Here is a 22355-nt window from a genome sequence, read left to right as displayed (position 1 = left end):
CGAAAAGTAGCAAAAACATAAATTGTTGAAATTGAAAAGGGTTTGTGCCAAATTGAATTGGCACTTCATTTGCCCGTCTCCACCCCCTCCCATTCTCTCGCCTACAATTGCCCTAGGTTGTCGCTGAAAAAGGCAATCAATGAGAGATGTGACAAAGAGCTGCAAAAGAGCTACAATTCAATAACTCAGCTTCAGCTTCAGCTTCCCATATTTTAATACTTATTGAAATGGGTTTCTTATGAAATCTAATAATATATAATATTTCTTTATGTACATATATCACATTATATATATATATAGGAGTATAGGCAAGCAGGACTAATGATAAAATTTTGCTATGGCTATCATTGAATTGCACAGAAATAGCTAAATCAGTTGACGAACTACCAAAAAATAGCTACATTTAGCTAGAAATAAGCTAAATAGGCTAAATTGCCAACATAGCTTCGGTGCTTAAAGTCCGATTTTTATGCAATTTTTACATATGGCATACAAAAGTGTATGAAATTAAGGGGAATTGTCGGAATTGAATATAATCTTCGAGTTATGCTTTATGAAAACTAAATATTATTAAAATGGGAAAAGATATCCAAAGAAATGATGAGGACGAATTGGGCATCGTATATGGGAATATATATATAAGTATATATATATATATTATACAGACAGACATGGAAATAAGGTATATATATATATATATATATATAGAGAGATATGGAAAATGGCTTAATGCAAATGTATTTAACAAGGAAAAGAATACAGAATATATATATATATATATAAGAACTTCTTATGAACAATCTCTTGAATTGTTTGTCAGCTTTGCTTGAGCTGAGCTAGTTGGGCAACAATTTGCAGATTTTGTTAATTGATTGATTGATTGATTGATTGCCCATATAGAATGAACATTAGTTTGGCCCAGTTGGTCGCAGTTACAATTTTGGCCACATTTGCCGTTTGGGCCATTTGGGCCGTTTGTATTTGTGGGCCACATAACTGACAGCTCAGCTCTAAACTGATTTGGCTCGAAATGGAAGCCAAAGAAGCGTTTCGCCACGCTCAACGCAACGCCCCCCGTCGCTGCTGCCGCTAATGGCCTATTTATAAAAAATAGAGAGAGAGAGAGAGAGAGAGAGAGGGCGAGAGAAAATAATAACAATAATTAACTATAAAACGAAACACAACACAGCAAAATAAAAATAACTAACTGCCATGGAGTCAATCCCTTGGGAATTATCAGGCCAACGAGAGCAAAAACTAGAAGAGGCAAACGTAACGCTAAGTTTGTCAACGCTGCTGTCCCCATTTTGTATCTGTATCTTTGTATCTGTATCTGTATCTGTATCTGTATCTATGTATCTGCATGTGCATTGTGTGATGCCAACGCAAAGTTTGAACCAACTAAATTTAGAATGCGCTTTGATGTGTGTTTGCAGCATTTTCGTGTTTAGTTTCGGTTTCAATTTTCAGCCACCTTTTCCCCAACTAGCCAACTAATCCAGCAGCACATCAATATACAGATTTATAAATTTATATTTTTTATTTATATACACATATATTTATGCATATATGTATTTTACTTACTTTTAATTTATGTCTGGGCTTTGGGTATAATCATCGTTGGGCCCAGCGAAAACTTTCACACTCTTGCACAATGCACAATGATTGTATTGAAATGTAGCTTCCCCCCCCCCCCCCACCGTGTGTTACTCTGTGTCAGATACGTTGCCACGTTTTTTGCTAAGGGTCTTTTAGCTATGTCATCTACTTAGTTGAGCATGTTTAGGTTTCTTCTAAAGACTTTACTTATCAGTCTTCCTCTATATTTTTTCTAGGCTTTTACAATGGCGCTGGCACATCTGTCTATAAAGCCACTTTTTCAGGTTTTTCAAGACATTTGCACATGTTTCAATTTATATAGAATTGTTATTTTAAGTAAATACTTAATTATATATATATATATATATATATATATTTGTATATATAGGGGATCGATTATTATTATTATGTTTGAATGTTAACGATCGAGTGTCAAGTAAAAAACTGATAGACTGTGTTGTGTAACGTTCAGTTAAGTGTTCAGTGTTGACTAACAGTACTAACAGACAGAGAAAAATCTGAGATTGAGACGAATATCGTCCCTTTTCGAAGAAGGACCCTCGAGATTTGCTGTGCTACCAATATGCCTAACTACAAGGAATATAACTTAACTGCTCCGACATATATTTTATACAATATTTACTCTCATATCGAGGCGTTACATTATTTATTCGAAAGCTCTCTCAACATTGGCGACCGACTCATTCACGACTTGACAATTGCATTTGAAATTTATTTTATTACTTTTTAAGTTTATTTTTGTATGCATTACAACGCACAAGCTCTTTTTACAGGGCATACAAAATTTGTTATGCCCATGACTTGCACTGCCCCCGCTCTCTCGCGCGCCCCCCCCCCCCCCCCCCCTCTGTTGCCTAACGCCGAAAATAAAACATGTGAATGTTGGGCTGCGCTTGAGTGAAAATCCGTGTGAACGAACCGCAGCGCAGAGCCCCAAAAGCCAAACCCATAGCCATTATCCAAGCTGGAGGCTACAAAACATCCACGGCTAAAGCGTTGCATAAATTATTTACAATTATAAATGGGCGAATCAATAAAGCACTTTGAATATAACGTGCCAATTGCAAGTGCTTTTTGCTAATTAATTAGGTGAACATATTATCAACGAAATATAAAATTAACAAAAAAATAGTATTCTTCATTTATTTATTAGTATACGTTATCAATTTTGAATGTGCTTTGCCCAGTTACTTTGATCTTAAGTCAGCTATTAAGTGCTTTTTATAAAACATTTAGCACAAATGTACATTAACTATATAATATAACATAATATATAACAGAATCTAAATTCGAAGTCAAGTTCTAACTTTCTTTCGTTGCCAGTCCAAACGTTTACGAAAGCAAAGCACAAAGCAGAATTGACACATCAACTGCTCTCTTGAAAGAGTAAGCAGCAAAAAAACAAGCGTCTGTGCATAAGTGTGTGAGAGAGAAATAGAGCGAGAGCGCGAGAGAGAGAGAGAGAGTAAGCAGCAAAATGAGAGAAAAGTCACAACGTTTACGAAATCAAAGCACAAAGCAGAAAGTGTGTGGAAGGGAATCGGAGGGAGAGCGAGAAGGAAAAAGAGATTAAGCTGAAAAAAATTAGAGAAGGTGGCATTAAAAAGAGAGAGAGAGACTGGGAGAGGCAAAGGGGTGAATAAAGACAGCAAAGCGGAGCATTGAAAGTATAACTAAATAATCAGAACAAGCTGAAGAGAGGCAGCTCATAGAATAAATAAATAAAGAACTCCTTGCTCTCTTTAAAAGAAAGTGAACACAGTGAGAGGCAGAGATAAAGGGTCACTCCGAAAATTAACTATTATCGAGATGAAACTCTTGTGCCAACGCATTAGAAAGTCGTTGCGACAGGAAGAAAGTAAAATCGAACAACAACAAAATGATGCAAAATAGAAAAACTTAAGAAATACCAAGCACAATTAAATTCAAAATATAAATGAAATGAAAAAAATAACGTCAAACGTAACGTGGGCGAGCGAGGTGAAGTCAAGTGAATGAAATGCCACTCGTAGCGCGTTGGCGAATGAATGAATATTCATCATGATCAAACTAATCATAATGTCGATGATTAAGTACGTCTCGATGATCATGTGCATGTGATGATTAATAACATGTTCAAACTAATCAAAATGCCGTGGATGTTGTTCGTCTCGACGATCATGTGAATACATTCAATATGTTCGTCCCAATGATCATGTGAATAGATTCATCATATTCATCATGATCTAACTAATCATAAGGCCGTGGATGATGTTCGTCCCGATGATCACGTGAATGTGATGAATATTCATCATGAATTATGTTATAAAAATGCTGTGGATGATGTTCGTCCCGATGATCATGTGAATGTATTCACTATATTCATCAGATTCATCTTGATCTAACTAATCATTAGGCCGTGGATGATGTTCGTCCCGATGATCACGTGAATATGATGAATATTCATCATGAATTATCTTATAACAATGCTGTGGATGATGTTCGTCTCCATGATCATGTGAATGGATTCATCAGATTCATCTTGATCTAACTAATCATTAGGCCGTGGATGATGTTCGTCCCGATGATCACGTGAATGTGATGAATATTCATCATGAATCATCTTATAACAATGCTGTGGATGATGTTCGTCTCGATGATCATGTGAATGGATTCATCATATTCATCATGATCTAACTAATCATAAGGCCGTGGATGATGTTCGTCCCGATGATCACGTGAATGTGATGAATATTCATCATGAATCATCTTATAACAATGCTGTGGATGATGTTCGTCTCGATGATCACGTGAATGTGATGAATATTCAACTTGATCAAATTAATCAAAATGCCGCTTATGATGTTCGTCGCAAAGATCATGTGACGCTGTCGTCTGATTCATCAGTTGGCCACAAATTGATTGCGTTATCTGAGTACCGCAATTAAAATTCATTAATATATTTACGCATTAATTTTCATATGGGAATTGACAGCCAAGGAACAATGGAATGGGCCACCGTCGTCCGCCTTACGGCGTTCGGGCATGAGCTCATTTCGTGGGCGTTGCTTCAAAAAATGATATTAAAAAAAAAAAAAGAAACAAATAAAAAATAATGTTTTGCCGCTGAAATTGAGCCGCTAATTGTCGCTGCACACAAGCTCAACATGTGCCCCATGCATATCATCAACTAGACACAAAACAAAAACACACCCACACACTCACACACACACTCACTCACACACTCACACACACACTCACATAGCCCAAATGGCCGCAGATAGGACTGGTCCAGCATGTCGAAAGAAGAGTTCAGGGTTCATTTGGCTGTTGTTGCGTTGATTTAACATTCCTGATAAGTGAACGAGATGTGATCTGTTTTCCATATGAATTATGCGCTAATCAAAAAATAAATGTCTTAATTGCCAGTCGCGATGATGGAAATATCTATTTGAGAAGTGTGCCAGAGCGAGAGTGAGAACTGTGCGGGAAAACTGTACGAACTTGGTGAACTGTGAACTGGAACTGAGCCAAAAATGTTGTAGATTCAAAGTGTAACTGTACCAGTTCAATATCTGAGCTCTATTCAGAACGGACGAACTTGAAGCGGAAGCAATCAGGGCAACTGGAGGAAGTGTAAGCAGCGAGAGGATGTTGTAGGAAACTTGTCGAAAATTTGTATTGGGAATCTAGGGAAACTGCGAACTAGAACTGGTACAAAATGTACATGTTCAAAGTGTAACTGAACCGGTTCAATATGTGGGACAGATGAACTTGAACTAGAGCATATCATGAGAAAATGAGAGACTTCAGCGGAAGGTAGGGAGTGTATGGAAGATGAAAGATGCTGGAGTAATTGAAGGAAATGAATGAAAACTATAGGAATATGGGGAAACTGAAAGTGAAGCAGCTGAAGGAACAAGGGAACGGAGGAACTGTGCAAACTGGAACTGGAGCCATTATATGAACTAAGGAAACTAAAGGAACTGGCAGCAACTGAAGGAACATTGGGAAAAAGGTTCAAAAGGTGGAAAATTTCAAAAAATGTGCAATAAATACAACTTAGAGAAACCAAAAAAAGGAACTATTCGAACTTTGAGAAATCGATATGAAAAGAAACGGCAAAGAGAACGAATTGGTGGAAAGGAGAAAACTGCAAAAGTTGTAGAAAACAAAGAGAAACGTTAGGGATGGTAAACTTAGGAATATGTAGGATAATATAACTGGAGGAATATGCACGAAACTTGACGAAACCTGATGGAAAATGGATAACAATTATAGTTCGCTTGCGAACTAGTTCATATTGGTTCTTTTGTAATAGCACGAGAACCAGTGTTTTTGTCTACTCAACTTTGTGTTGAGCTCTAAGCGTCAATGATATCATAGGCAATAGATCGGAAGTTCTTTGGAAATTTTCTTTAATAATTTCATTTAAAATGTTTATATCTTTAATATATTTATACATAGGCATATATATTGTTGTCTTTTGATGCGAAGCGGAAATGTTTGGCTCACAGAACGTTCCGCACACAATGTTCCCATTCTTAAATATTTCATATCAAGTGCGCATTATGCAAATGTGGACATATTTTTCTTCCGTATGACAAGACTTGCTGAGGGCGTGCATATGCACATCTAAACGTGGCTAATTGCCAATTGTTTTACCCATGTTCGAACTATACACAAGTTTAGTCCAAGAACTGGCTAATCAACTTGAGAGCAAATCAACTTTAGTTGCTTTCATTCACAAGACTCATTTGCCAAGTGCAAGCGAACGCTCCCAATATTTAGCCCACACATTCATGTATATATATATACATATATATATATATAGACATATATATATATGTGTATATGCCATACATTCTGATGTGTGTGCAGCTTTAAAGACCTACATATAATTTAAATGGCGGCCTCGACACATACCACAGCCCCATCCCCATGCACCATTTACGTATATATAACCAGGGGTATCTCTCTGTGTGTGTGTATGTGTGTGTGTGTGTGTGTGTCTGCCTACACACACACAGGCAGACAGACAGACAGACAGCCAGAGAGACATTCATTTACCTGACGCATTTTTCCGAGTGTCGCAAACGATTTGCCCGCTTCGCTTGTTTCGCACATTTTTCATCTTTGGCCTTTGCTTTTTGCTGCTATTTATTTGCTTTTTATATACCCTGTAAATGTAATGCTAACAGGGTATATGTGCAATTAATCAGTGCTTGCTTCATAAACGCAATTTGTATTAAGAGGCGTTCCAATTCCGCGTTCCACAAAGCAATCAGCTTTCAATTTGTATATTATAGAAAATATATATAGCGAATATATATGTATATATATAGAAAAGCAAAATGTAGGGAAAATAGATAACCCAAAAACTCAGCCTCATTAATGATTCCTCGTATAGACTTATCGCCCGATTATAAGATCAATTTACCAATAAATATAAGTTCATTGTTTAAAAAACTGAAGAAAAGGATATAGCAATTCGTTTGTAAATCAATATAAATTTAACGTATTAAAAACTGAACCTAAGAATATATCAATCCTCCCTACTCGGCAATAAAATACTACAGTATTTAACACTATTTATCATCTCTCACGAAAGGGTATTTCATGGTCCATGTGCCATGTGTGCATATATGTGGCTCTGGACTCTTCATAGTTGTCTCTTTCGAAAATGTAATTTATTTACTTTGCTATTTGTATGCGCAGTTTTTACTAAATGGGGAAATGTCTTCTTGACCAGCAATTAGTTCGTTATCGAGGAAAACTACAAAATATCGACTATCGATAAATGTGGGCCTTCAGCTGAAATAACCGTGGCCCATTCCTTAGGAAGTCAGAGCAATTCAATCTTCTCCAACTTGATTACTTTCGTCACAGATATTTATTCCTGTGATTTTTATTTACACATGGCAAATGGCAAAGAAGAGAAATATATGTATGTATGTACATATTGAAAGCAAAGTAAAAAAAACACAGCCGACACAACAAATAATTCATTTCCAGCGAAACGAAACAAGCAGTCATACGAAATAAAAAGAATTAATACAAATTTAAATGAAACACAAGGAAATACCAAAAATTCTTAGCACGAACGTCATTACGGATGTACGGAATTCACAAAATGTGATTGCAACGAGCGACTGGGGCAAAAAGAGTTTGCCAGCTGGATGCATATGCAAAAATAGAAAAACTCTGGCCAACATTTAATTGATGGGTCAGCAGCGTGTGGAAAATTATTCGTTCTGCATCAGAAGCTCCCTTTTTTTTTGACATGCTCGGCATAAGGTACTACCTCTTATAAACTATTTGTTATAAGCTACTCGTTATAAGCTGCTACTCGTTGTAAACTACTCGCCATAAGCTACTCGCTATAAACTGCTCGTTTTAAGCTACGAGTTTCTTTACACAGACAACTCGCTATTACCCACTCGTTATAAGTTACTCGTTATTAATTACCAGCCATAATCAATTGTGACAAACTGCTCGCTACAGAAATCTTCTCAAAACTAATATGGCAAGATGGCAAGAAGAAAACTACACCTTATAAGCTAATTGCCTCAGACACTCGCTACGAGTTACTCGCAAAAAGCTGTTAGTTTCAATCACCTCTCGTTGCAATTGATTCAACTGCAACTTTTCATTGCAATCTATTCACTTTATATAACTCGTTTTCAACTACTCGTTACAAATGAATCGCTATAATTTACTCGCTATGAACTACTCGTTCTTAGTTACGAGTTCCTCGGCACAAACTACTCGTTATGAGTTACTCGTTATAAACAACGAGTTTATACCAATTTTGACAAGCTATAGACATCTTCTTGTTAACATTTTTTGAAGAATCACATTGTGTAAAACTCTCGATACTATTATAACAATTTCTAGAGCGCAGCGCCTCGTAGCTATCAACAACGACCGTTTAATTATCAGCTCTTATATTGCTTAGGGCATTTGAGATTGTGCTGCAAAAGCGCTCAAGTGCAAAATGCTCATCATCATCATCATCATCATCATTATCAACAACAGCTAACATCATCAGCTAATCAACAACTACAACAACGACACCCGACAATTGCTAAAATGTAGAGCATGAATAATTATGGGAAGACAACAACAACAGCAGCAACAGCAACAGCAATTGCAGAGTAACATAAAACCGAAAATGAAAAAAACAAATAGTGAAGAAGCGAGAGAGCATCTACAAGCCATCTGGCAATTAAATGATTGGCATTGATCGTGAAATTTGATAGCAATTGTGCCACACAGACAATTTACATACACTTCCAACGCAGACAAACTGTCTGACGGCGCAAAGAAAAAAAAAACAAAAAACAAACGAAACTCTGGGCGGAAACTCTGGGCAAAATGCCAATTGCAACTTGAGACACTCGTCGCACAATTCTGCATACCCTGTGCCAATTAAATTGACTGATACAGGGTATTTTAGTGGGGCATTTAGAGAAATTTTATTACCTATACAAACATACATATGTATATATATGAGTGTCTATGTAAGTTCTTTGTTCTTACAGCCCAGAGAATCTAGAGGTATATTAGTCAGGCCTTTCTACAGGGGTTTTTCCCAATTACGCAATCTCCTCCTCATAATTTTCAGCTTGATTTTTGATAGTGTTTAGTTTGTATTTGTATCTCTTTGGGCTTATTACAGGATATTTCACTTTGTGATTTCCGTTTTCAGTATGTATTGTTACAGGGTATCTGCCAGTTTTGAATTCTCTATCAGTTCCTTTTAGCTCTGTGGCATATTACATGTTGAAACTTGGCATTCGTTTGCTTACTCTCGCTTTGTTTTCCTTATTTTTGTCAGAATTGAACGAGGGTACAGGGTAACTGCCAGTGTAGCAAATCGTCTGTTTCATGTCCATTTGTTTCGCTTTTCAGTTTTCTAAAGGTCCTCATTTATTTTGTATACATTTCAGTCTTAATTTTAATCTCAATTGCAATCTGTGTGCGGGGCAACTCCGCGTCTGGCACATTCGACTGTTTCAATCCCATTTGTTTCTTCTGTTTCATTCGCGTCTTTCAGGCATTCCAGCATTCCATTTCAATCGGAATAGCAGCAATCAGAACGGGTAACTCCGCGTCTGGCACATTCGACTGTTTCAATCCCATTTGTTTCTTCTGTTTCATTCATAACTGTTTCATTCGCGTCTTACATCCAATCTCCCTGACAGGCTATCTATCAGTGTAATGCTCCATTGTTTCACTTCCATCCACTTAGAGCGTATCTCCCAGTCTAGCAACCACGTCTGTTTCATTGCCATTTGTCTCGTCTTTACGGGTTGCTTTCATTTCCAATCTTACAAGGTGTGTCTGCCCGCCTAACACTCAATTTGAATTGCTTCACATTTACAGGGTAACTGTCAGTCTAGCTTGCTCGTCTCCTGCATTGCCATTTGTTTTATCTTTGGTGGTTTCTGCCATCTCCAATCTTAATTGCAATTGCATCTCATTTGCATGGCTCGTGCGTTGGCGGCTGCCTAATGAGGCATTTTATCAGCCGCTTAGCCGAGACAGCAACCAGTGCAATTGCAGCAAGCCAACCACCCTTCCCCTTCCCCTTCCCCTGCCGCACCAACATGCCGGCATGCCACAGTCGCATGCGCCTTGTAATCTTTGCCAGCTGTTCACTTAGCCTCCTTGTAAGTCGTCACCAAGGCACTTGCCAGTTTATTGTGCCAGTTTTTTTCACTCCTCTTTTTGCTGCTGCCTTTTTTGTTGTTTGTTGTTGTTGTTTGTTGTTGTTGTTGTTGTTGTTAGCCGTAAGTCGCAGCACATTGCACCACATTTAACGTGTGCCACTCGCCGCTGTTGTGCCTTTTGTTTGTCGCTCTTGTTGCACTTGGAGTGGGTGGCATACGAAACATTTGCTCTCATCCGCAATAAATAGCCAAGAAATTCAACTGGGCGCCGCCAGACGCCATTAAAAGTGTGCATTGGAATTTATGGAATACTGCCTCATAGAATCGTTGACCCACTGGCGGGGGGCGGGGCAAAAAAAGGCAAACAAAAATCTAAGTTGTGCATGTTAAAAGTACTTTTAAAACAATTTACCCAAAACGTTTCGTAGTTTCTACATTAAACCCTGCTTCCATTTAAAGTTCATTATTTAAGTTTTGCGCACAGGTATATATATAATATGTAATTATATATATTCTCGATCAGTACGATCAGCCGACACATCTGTCTATCGGTTCGTCCGTCCACCTGGTTCTAGTGTGCTCGAGTGTGGCATATAAATGCACGTATGCCGCACTTAAATCAAATTTCAATGTCTTTTTCCCAGCTGCAAAATTCGAAATATAACGAATTTGTGTGCATGCCCTTCTATGCGATTCTCATAATTTCAATTAGGGGCTGGCACTTTCTGAGGTATTTTTGTATTGGTGTGTGTGTATCAAAAGTGGACCACTCTCAGCTTCCTTTACCTCTCTCACTCTCTCGCAGTCTTTCGCTCTCTTTCTCTGACTTTCGCTCTTAGTCTCTGTCTCAATCTGTTAATCTCTTGTCGAGTCTATATTGTTTGTTGAATTTCTCTGACTCTCACTCTTCCCTTTATTCTCTCACTCTCTTTAATTTTCATACTCTTACTCTAGTTCTCTGTCTTTTCCTTTCTAACTCCACTTTTACAGAATTCACAAATTCTATTTCGTTCTCTCGCTGACTCGTATTCTTTATTTTCTTCTCTCCTTCTATGTCAGACTCTCTCTCACTCTTTCTCTCCGTTACACGCACAGTATTTATTATCTTCCTCTCTCTCTCTCTCTCTCTGTCTTTTGTTTGTGTCTCTGACTCACTCTCCCTCTTCGTCTTCCCTCTTTTTTCTCTCCATGTTTTCTCTTTGTGTCACTCTCTCTTTTTGTCTCTCTCTTACTGTGTCTTCCCTTTGTGTTTCGCCCTCTCTTACTTTCTCTCTGTCTTCTCTTTATGCCTGTCGCTCTTTATGTCTTTCCCTCTCTCTTGCTTTAACTCTCCCTCTCTCTCTCTCTCTCTCTCTCTCTCTCACTCTCTCTCTCTCTCACTCTCTCTCTCTCTCTTTGTCTCTTTGTTTTCCCTTTGTGGGTTTTGAATTTGCCCAAATATAGATTCAAATATTATTGCTTGTCCTTGTTATCTTATTTTCTTTAATCTTTGGAATAATTTTCACATGATATTTAATTATCTATTGCAGAATGTGGTGGACCATAACTGGGAACTTTGGCAACATTCTGCCCATTGACTGGTCCAAGTCGTATACACGCCAGATGCACATGCCGACCCTCAATCTGGGTCAGAGCCGAACAAAGCAGCAGCAGCAGCAGCGCAACCAGCTGCAACAGCAGCAGCAGCAACAACAAAACCAACAACAACAGTCTAACACGCTGGATGCACAAACGCCAGTGGATGAGTTCAACGACTTGGCCAGCGAGGATGAGGCGGTGGCCAACGACTTGGACATGCATGCCTTGATATTGAACGGCCTGAACGGGGATGCCGACGATCATCCCATCAAGACGGTGGAGGAGGTGATCAAGGAAATTGATGACATCATGGATGAGGCCGAGAGTCCGCTGGATGAGCCCGAGACCTGTGATTCGGAGGTCATTGAGAAGGCGCGCGAGGTGCTCGGCGCCCCGCTTTATGCAGAGAGTGAGTCATTCGCACGCGAAGTCAGTTCGATAGCTAAACTCTGATCTCTTTTTGCCTAGAATTACAATATCTGAGCAGCACACAGCTGAACGAGCTGTATATGGAAATGGAGATGCTCATCCAGGAGCTGAGCGAGACACTGATCAATGAGCTGGCGCTGCGCGACGAGCTCGAGTACGAGAAGGAGCTGAAGAACTCCTTCATATCCTTGCTGCTGGCAGTCCAAAACAAGCGTCGACAATACCATGTCGAGAAGAAGCGCGGCAAATTCCAAGGTAAAAGCAATTACCAATAAACTACTACATAGAAAGCTTATATGTATATAATTCAGTTCTAATATATTTGTGTTTCTGCTCCAGGTCCGGAGCCCAAGTATTTGACCACTGTCATACCGTATCATCTGGAGAATGGCACACCCAACAATCAGTCGCTGCAGGTGTTGATCAAAAGTGAGTGTCCGCTTGCGAAGGAGCTGGCGAACTGACAGTTACGCGGGAATCCCAATCTTTATATATATGTATATAAATCAAAAAGATGTCTATGTTTAAGAGAGCTGCAGGTTCAATGTCCAGCTGAGATAAGCTATATATTCCTTGGGTTAACAAAAGGGACTACTTGAAAGGACAGCATTTTTTTTTATTTGCCGCTTCTTTCTTCAGCCAAAGCTATACAAGGCATTAATATGACATTCAGTTATGTGTTTACACTAAAAATTAAGGATTTGCCTTTGCTTGTGTATTCAAAAGTAGAAAATGTATTCTTAACGTACAAAGACATAACGTAGTCTAGATATGCTGATAATCGATATTTATCGATTTTGGGAAAAACATTTATCCAGGCTAGAACGAAGGCAGCACTTCATACTGATGAAGAATATGCATATGTGTATATACCTCAAGGGATCAGAAATCAGATATACCTAATATATCAATATAGTAGAGTATAGACTATATACAAGGGAGGTAATTGCAAGGTAATTGCAAAATATATCTGCTTCTTTTTTCATTCGCGCCAAATATTCTGATATCCCTATACATAATAATAAGTCATAATATATTCCTATATAAAAACCAATTGACCTTTTAGTAAATTCCATTCGCAAGTGTTTGAAAAATCGCAAAAAACAATTGTAGACGTTTTTTAGGTTCACCCTTTTCAAATATCTGATAACTTATTTGAGATGTGTTACACACTTTTTGGACATGGAAGGCAAAGCTTTCTTGGACGAAGTTTCATGTTTGGTTCGATCTTAAATATATTTCCCACAATATACTCTATGACTCTTCAAATATATGCTCATATACTATACTCTTACTTTCTTGCAGTACTCAAGGCTATAAATGAGGACAGTCCGACTGTGCCGACGCTGCTAACGGATTACATATTGAAGGTGCTCTGCCCCACATAAATGACAACAACAACTACAACAACAACAACAAGAACAGCAACAATAGCTACAGCAACAATATACGCTCTATCTCTTTGTCTGTGTTTAAACGATATATATTATTTAATAATTAGTTTATATTACTTATAAATGTACCACATACGAATAATATATTCGATATGATATGAGCAAAAACGCCCTAAACGCAAACCCAAACTCTATTTGTCATATGCAAACGCTTCAAACTAAACGAGCTAAACCCAGATATCTAGCCAGATATAGCTATATCGCGAGCTAGACAGAACGAGCTAGAGTATTAAGAAAGAGAAAGTGAATGTGTTTAAGCAAAGTACGCAATACTCAAACCTATATGCAAAATTCTTAACTAAAGAAACAATGCAAAAATATACAAAAATATAAAAAAAAAAAAATATGCAAAAACAATTTACCATATTTAAAGACAATGTCGCATAGTCGAAATGTTGTTAAGCTTCAAGAAATACTAAATAAAACAAATTGTAATAGCTAGCATATATAGATGAGCGCATGCGTATGTATTGTAATGCCATAAACATATATGCATGTAAACTAAAAAAAAAAAAAAAAAAAAAACATTTAAATAATTGTCTCTCTCTATATATATAAATATATATATATATACATATATGTGAACGTCGCTGTTTTAAACTGGTAACCAATCGATTTGGAAACAGTTTCAGCATAAGTAAATATCGTAAAAGAAACAAAAGTTGTTAATCTATACACACACCATATATATATATATACATATATATGTATGCAACTAACTGAATGTTGGCTCCTTGCTCGACTTTTGCTTCAAGCTGTGCTCCCCAACGAGTTTGCATTTTGATAAATCAACTCAACTCAGCATCAGGTTTATTATTATTATTAATATTATTGTATAATGTCTAAACAATTGTTTTCCATTTTGTTGCAATTTTATTATTATTATTATTATTATTATAATTTTTTTATTTCATTTTGCTTTAAGCTACTGCAATACAAAGGCACTCAAATATAATTTTTTTGTTATTATAATTATTATTATTACTATTATTATAATTATTATTATGTTTATTTAATGCTCGAGGCGCGCGCGTTGCCATAAAAAAAAGCAAAAAAAAAACAGCGCATTTCGCTCTGTTTACAATTTTTAAAATTCATTAAAAATGTAATTTTAATTTTAAATAATTTGCATGCAAAACGCTGTGTTATCTACTTTTTATCAATAAATATGCTTGAATGCAAATTCAAATACACTTTAAAAACTTACAATATACAACTACAAATATAATATATAAACTAAAAACAAAAGGCAAAATAAGAACACAAATAAATAGATTAAAATCGAGTCAGGCGCACAGTGCTTTTATTTAATTAAATATATACACATTTATATATATATAAATATATATACATATATGCCTTATGTTAACTACAAAAACAAAGCATAAACAGTCCAAACAACCAAACAACAAGAACAACAAGAACAACATTTATATCATGTTTCACATCTCACATACAACAAACAAAAACAAATCACAAAATGAAAAAGCGAATTTTGTTAACTTCGGCTAACCGAAGATTGCATACACTTTTTTTCGAAGGCTACTTTATCGACGCTGATCTTTTTGGGGCAATTTCGTAGGCGTTTGCACCACAATTAACGCAAATCTTAGGTACCTTTGATGAACAAAAACAAAAACGAAGAAAAAAAAAACAACAGAAATAAACAAATAAAGTCAAATATGCATTCATACCAAAACTAACCTAAACTTGAACAACAACATACAAAATATAACTGCATAAATGTTTACGATTCATATACTATATATATACATATAAAAAAATATATATATATATGAGCGCGCTTTATTAAGAAGAAAAAAAGAAAGAAACAAACAAATATTAACTAAAATGCAAATTTCAATGGCAAACATTTTTTTTTTAGGTGTCAACAAAAATGAAATAAAAAAATAATAACTAAACATGTAAATCAAGCGAACGTGTTTGTAAATTTAATTGAAAAGTCCATGCTAAAAATGAAAGCAAAGCATGGAAATTATATTTATTTGATAAATTAGTAAAAAACCAAAAACCAGAGAAAGAAACAAATAAAAACCAACACAAATAAAATGCATTATATATATATATATAAATATATATCTGTATATATGCAATGCAATGCTCTATATACAAAAGGAAAAAACTTTTAAATTGCTTAAATAAAAAACAAAATTACAAAAGCCAAAAAACTCTTGTCTCCATTTCCAATTGGAACTTACAACAACAAATTGTATCTCAATGTTGTCCCATTAAGGCAGGGCCCAGTGGCAGTTACAAAAGTTATCGACCAGCTGCCACATTTCAAATGGCGGTTTAAAGTGGCCATTGTTGTGCATTATTATTTGTAAAAAAGTGAGTGGTAAGTAGCGTTACGATCAAACATATTTTTAATCATCAAAATTGTACTGTCTTTTTTTGTGTAACGATTACTTTTATGGATCGCGCATTGTTGTTCGCCAGTGTGTACACGCTATTTGCAGCTTACAGCCAACATCGATAGGTGGCTGATTGGCATCGATAGCAATCGTGCTCGATAGCTCCCATCACTACGTCAACTAGCCTTGCCTATCCATAGTTTTTTTTTTTGTATCCAAACAGTAAAAATAAGTTTAAACAAAAGCATATACACATAAGTTTCATTTTTTTTTTTTCGTTAAGTGTACAATTTATTTATTTTTTAAGTGCGCGTTTAATAAGAAAATGTCATCGCGAAGGTAAATCCAATAGGAAAAACGACAATGTACACACACACCAACACACGCAAGCGAACGCACACACACACTGTCAACACATATGTACCATACACACACACACGCACACATTCGCACACACGCACACACACATACACATAGATACACTCTGGGTCTATTTACATATGTATAAGTATATACAAAAAAAAAAATCAAAAAAGCAAAGCTGCGAGAAAAAACAGAAACAACAACATTGAGATAAAAAAGTGCAACAAAGTGCTAAAAGTAAATTACCCCCCGCAAACACTGCCCCACCCCGCCAGCCGGCTCACAATTTGCAAAAGTATCGCTTGTGCTACAGCTACAGCTGTTGCTGTCTGCCACCTCTGTTGCTGCTGCTGCTGCTGCTGTTGCTGCTGCCGCTGGCGCTGCCGCTGCCGCCGCTGTTGCTACTGTCACGTTACGGCAGCGGTACTCGGGGAGGGGCGTGGTAAGGCAGGTGGCTGGGTCAAAAGCGTTTGCTGCCTTTACGGACTACTTTATGTGTTGTACCATATTAAAGATGTGCTCACGATCGCGCGACTCACGCAGCTGTAAATTGTAGTAGAGCTTTAATAATCGTGACACGATTATTTACAATGCTCTTTGATGTCTGCCTTGCACACACACACACACACTCGCACGCAGACGAGCATATACACGCACACATACACCGTTTTATTTGGTGCCGTTTTATATACATACATACATATGTTTCCCTGCACGTTTTATAGATGGTTCCACCCAACGATATCGGGCATCGAAGCTGAAAAATTATTGCAGGAACAGGGCTACGACGGTTCATATTTAGCGCGTCTATCATCTTCAAATCCGGGCGCATTCACGCTTTCCGTGCGTCGTGGCAACGAGGTAACACACATCAAAATCCAAAACAATGGTGATTTCTTCGATCTTTATGGCGGTAAGTGTCCAAAACAACACTAAAACAACACCAACAACAATAGCATTGTAACAAGTACAAACATTTCTCTACCTGTTACAGGTGAAAAGTTCGCAACATTGCCGGAGCTGGTACAATACTACAGTGAAAATGGGGAGCTGAAGGAGAAAAATGGCCAGGCCATTGAGCTGAAGCAGGCGCTCATTTGCGCCGAGCCCACGACGGAAAGGTAAGTGCATCCGCACCTGCACCCGCACCCGCACCTGGAAGACCCCAAGCCAGGTGCCTTAACAGCGCAGCATCAACAACAGCTGCAGCGGTTAACAGCTGCTTATGTTTACATTATGTTATCAATATACGTAGCGCAGCTGATGTCGCGGCCGATGTCGCCGCCATGCTGTCTATTATACAAAGTACGTGCATGCACAATACATACATGTGTATGTGTGTATGTCTATGTGCATGTATGTGCGCATGTATTTTTGTATGTATGCGTGATATGCAATCTATGCTTGTGCTCCCAATTTTCTTGACCCATTTTTAAATACACTTTTACTCGAGTTTTTTATAATTTTGCAATTAAATTCGCAACACTTTAAAAATGCATACGCTTGATATCTTCTCGATTGATATACGTCATGCATTGGGTCTATTTATAACAGACTCTTAGCTTCTATATGGATACACATATTTTTATATTTGCGTAGTACTGATTTGCATTGATTATTTGACCGATTCCTGTGGCAATTATATGATATTGAGATCAGACAAGCAAAAAGACGAATCTATAAAAACTCTCATAATAAAAGATTTATGAGCTCGGAGATACATATGTATGTGTCTATGCGTTACATATATCGTGCTTTATCTTAAGGCATATCCCTGGCCAAAATGATACTCCCATGAAAATTAGTGTAGTTTCAACAAAGCAATGGGATATTCAAAGTCTACTTTGAATCAATTGAAGGCTTTCGGAATGCATGTGTCCAGAATTTTATGATCTTTGGCAAGCATTTGGGACGAATATTTTATGTGAGCATGTATTTTTGTGCAGTTGTGTAAAGCAGGACACTCGGAATACGCAAAAACATAACCTCAATAAACGAAAGCAGAGCAAACATTTCGTTGAACAGTTAAACTTTCTTCTTTTGTGCTTTTTGTGCAAGTTTTTGATTAAACAATCTATTGGCACAATCAATTCGACACGTTGCTTCGCAAATAATCAAAATTAATAAGCTATACGCAAATTGTTGTTTGCAAATAAGGCAGATTTTGCAAATTATGCTGAGCGTCAAAAAGCGTACGCGCGATCGCACGCGACATACACGACGCACAACGCACGCAAGAGACGTGCTGTCTGCGGCGTTAACAGTGCGTGCGTAGCATTAACAGTGCACTGTTAGTGCGCATGCAAAGGATCTGTTAAGGCGCATAAATATATTTTCTCAGCAGAACACGGTTAAATGTGAATTCAATAAATGCGATTTAATGCAGCAGCATATACAGAAACAAAGAAATATGTATGCGCAGAAATATATAGTATATATGTATGTATGTGTACGAACACCTACCAGACTTTGCCCATAAATGCGTTGCATTGTTGTGGCTGGTGCTGTTATTGCTTCTTTGCAGCCCACACGGACACAGAGAAAAGTAATTTTTTTCTTATTTATTGCTTATTAACATTTTTTTTGTCTGACTGTCAAATATTTTATTACCACTCAGCGTATTTCTCTCGCTCTTGCTGCCGCTCAACTACTCACGCGCTCTCTCTCTCACGCTCGCTCTCTCTTTGTTAAATGCGTTTCCAATTTATTGTGTGCATTGTTGTTGTTTTGCGTTTTCCGCATCCTAACGGTCAGCCACCTTTGCGCCACGCCCACTGACTTTGACCGTCTGCCTCTTTGGCTAATTTCGGCTGGGCACTTAAAAATATACCCAACTGGCAAATTTCAACTGGAAACTGGAAATCAAAAATCATCATCATCTGTCGCGCGCGTTTTTTAACTGTGTTAAGTGCGCGCATCTCTGACGCTTAACGGCTGCTCCCCTCGCACACACAGGCACACACACACACACACACACACGCGCGCACACACTGAACTCCCGCTGCCGCGACGCTCCGCTCAACCCAGCCAGCGCAATCCACACCCAAATGCAATTTTTGGCATTGTGACGTTCTGTGGGTCGAATTATTCGATATGTTGTTGATTGTTTGGTTATTTATAATTTTCATTACATTTTCTGTTTTTTTTTTTTTTTAATTTAGCCAGCGCATAATTTTTGGCGTACTTTATTTATAAGTGGCGAAAAAAAAGCTTGTGTAATAATAACAATCTGCGCGTACATCTCATTTTCATTTGCGCCCTTAACTGATCTCATTACGTCGATATGTCCCGTCAGTCGCACGTGACGCTCATCCAGCTGACGTCGGAGTTTACTTTTGAATTCCTCTAAAATTAGTTGAAAGCTGTGTGGGCAGACCTTTGTTGTTGTTGTATTTATTCTTACTTCCTTGCTAGCGTAAGCTTTTGGATTAGAGCAGCTTTTAGATTAGACAGAGCTTTCTTTGCTCTTTTCTCGCTTGAGCAAGTTTTCAGCTCATGTTCAGCATTATCAACAAGCTCAGGACGAAATGCTTCGCATGTTCACCTCCGCTCTAGAAAGAGCCTTACTCGTTTTCCAAGAGCTTTCTAATCAGAGTCCTCTAAGCTGACATTGGGTTACAGCTCACTTGTAGGCGCTAGCCTTCAAAACTAAGAGAGGCGAGCTTTAAGCTGACATCAGCTTTAAGTTTTTATGTAGCTTTATTCCAGGCTTCGGTCCAAGCAATCAAAAAGAAAATAATGTAATTGCTGATCTTTAGGCTAGCTCTCAAATTTATTCACTCGTATATTTAAGGTTTTAAATTTTGTGAATCAAGCTCTAAGCTTTATTAATTAATTGCACAGAGCTTTTAGCTCTATCTCCACCTCCCTCTCACTGTCTTGTAGCTTTTGCCTTAAAGTCGTTTTATTACCTTTCCATTGATTGTTTAATGTGATGTAATCAAAAGAACCGAACCCATCGGCAATCAAATTCGACTCGTGGGGATTCACACGTTGCAAAAATGCCTTTGATCCTGAACGTCTTATTTATATATTTTATGCGATGATGATGCAAATTTCGGATCGCTCTTCCATTCGATTAAGGCTTGTAAAACTCCAGATGCGAAGTGCACGTCATCTGCACGGAATGTGCTCTAATGTGATTCCTATCGCATCATCTACATGATTGCGGCTTTCAGCTTGTTTCAATTCGATTCAACTCTCCTTTTATCATCCTATAAAATGATCATCTATCTCTTAAGCTTTGTGTAATTCTCCAGATACCAATATCTGTCTTTCAATTGTTTCATTAAATAGAACAATTGGGATTGTTTAACAATCATTTTGTGGCCTTAATATAAGCACAATTACAAAATTAATTAATTAACCTAAACTGAAGCAATTTATGAAGGAATCTTTCCCACGACATGTATAGGAAAATATTATATCTCGTTTCACCTTACCTACGTCTATATAGTATATTTGAGGATACCATATTTTGACCAAAAATAGTGTTGCCAGATTTAGATGCCAATTTGATCTAAACCACGAAAAAAAAGCCAAACCTCGTAGAAATCGGGCGGGATTTGACCGAGTTATGGGGATGGGAAATTTTAACCTCTGTCTATATAGGATATTCTGGTACCCATTTTATCACTTGAATTTTGACTAAGAATTATGTTGCCAGATTTAGATGCCAAATTGATTTTATATATATGTATGTACATAATGTACATATATATCTATGTATGTATGAATGTATGCATGTGTTTATATATGCATGCATGTATGAATGAATAAATCTATGAATATGTGTAAATTTGTTTATGTATGTATATATGTGTGTGAATGTGTGTGTATGTGTGTGTGTGTATGTATGTGCGTATAAATGTATGTATGTATGCATGTAAATTGTCTTATAAAATACCAATAGCAGACCAATTAGTCTTGTTGCGCTGCAAATTTAAATAAGAAAGCGTTGCCCTCCTCCTCGATTCTCAAAAATCTAAGTAAGGCCTGCAGGCTTCACCTATGAATCAACGCTGGAAGCTGAGGAGCCGGAGGAGCATGGCGGAGGAGCACCAATGGGGCGGGGCAAGAGGCGTAAGTACGTAGGTATGTAGGTATGTAGGTATGTATGTACGTATGTATGTATGTACGTATGTATGTATGTATGTATGTATGTAGGTATGTATGTATGTATGTATGTATGTACATATGTATGTATGTATGTATGTATGTATGTTTGTATGTATTTATGTATGTATGTATTTATGTGTGTGTGTATTTATGTATGTACAAATGTATGTATGTATGTGTGTATATATGTATGGTGTGTAAATGTATATATGTACATATTTTCACATTAATTTTGACCAAGAGTTATGTTGCCAGGCCTTGTCCGTGGCACGTTTAAAATAAAATCTCTCTTAGATCTTTGAAAATGAGTTTCAAACCGATCGGACGGACAACAAACAAATTTGCATACAACCGTTTTCCGCCAATTTACCACTGACCCCCATTTCCACCAATGATGCGCTGACCCATTCCTTGTTTGGCTTTAAACAGAAGTGGGATTTAGCTTTAGCTAGAAGAAGGTGTTAATTTGGCAGCACTTTATATGAAACTCTATATATGACAAGAGGTAAGCCGCCCAGGGTGCAAGCCAGGTAAAAAAAATATGAAGACTTTCTGTCTGTCAGTTCGTCTGCGCGAACGCTTCGAACCATCGATAGATATCGATTTTCAGAGTGTTATTGATTACATTTTGAAGCCTTTAAGACAATCGATAACTATCGATTTGCAGATTTGGTTTTTTTTACCAAATTTTGAAAACCAATGCATTTTTGGAGCTGTAGCCTTGGGCTTAAGTGCAAACACATATTTAAATGCCATATTCAATC

General features: G+C 37.4%; 3 protein-coding genes across 5 annotated transcripts in view; all 3 read left to right on the top strand.

The window, feature by feature from the left end:
- Klp10A (kinesin-like protein 10A) overlaps positions 1–11944 on the top strand; it is a 35979-nt gene extending 24035 nt beyond the window's left edge. Inside the window, exon 5 of the mRNA XM_064699416.1 lies at positions 11804–11944. Within this exon, the coding sequence (XP_064555486.1) occupies positions 11804–11851 (48 nt within the window). The 3' untranslated portion in view covers positions 11852–11944. The remainder of the gene's footprint in view (positions 1–11803) is intronic.
- Positions 1–15374, top strand: part of Unc-76 (fasciculation and elongation protein Unc-76) — a 29610-nt gene extending 14236 nt beyond the window's left edge. Inside the window, exons 2-5 of one of the 2 annotated variants that reach the window (XM_064699424.1) lie at positions 11804–12261; positions 12321–12536; positions 12621–12710; positions 13587–15374. In XM_064699424.1, coding sequence (XP_064555494.1) covers positions 11804–12261; positions 12321–12536; positions 12621–12710; positions 13587–13669 — 847 coding nt within the window. In that variant the 3' untranslated portion in view covers positions 13670–15374. The remainder of the gene's footprint in view (positions 1–11803; positions 12262–12320; positions 12537–12620; positions 12711–13586) is intronic. The other variant, XM_064699425.1, reaches the window with a different exon arrangement.
- A 922-nt stretch (positions 15375–16296) lies between these two features.
- Positions 16297–22355, top strand: part of csw (corkscrew) — a 28228-nt gene continuing 22169 nt past the window's right edge. For both annotated transcript variants that reach the window (XM_064699407.1, XM_064699406.1), the window contains exons 1-3: positions 16297–16449; positions 17199–17386; positions 17468–17594. In XM_064699407.1, the coding sequence (XP_064555477.1) occupies positions 16436–16449; positions 17199–17386; positions 17468–17594 (329 nt within the window). In that variant the 5' untranslated portion in view covers positions 16297–16435. The remainder of the gene's footprint in view (positions 16450–17198; positions 17387–17467; positions 17595–22355) is intronic.

The sequence above is a fragment of the Drosophila montana genome, unplaced genomic scaffold (assembly GCF_035044405.1).
Source record: "Drosophila montana isolate Dmon_TW-CO22-7 unplaced genomic scaffold, ASM3504440v1 contig_920_1, whole genome shotgun sequence".
Classification (NCBI taxonomy): Eukaryota; Metazoa; Arthropoda; class Insecta; order Diptera; family Drosophilidae; genus Drosophila; species Drosophila montana.
This window is presented reverse-complemented; position numbering and strand designations above follow the sequence as displayed.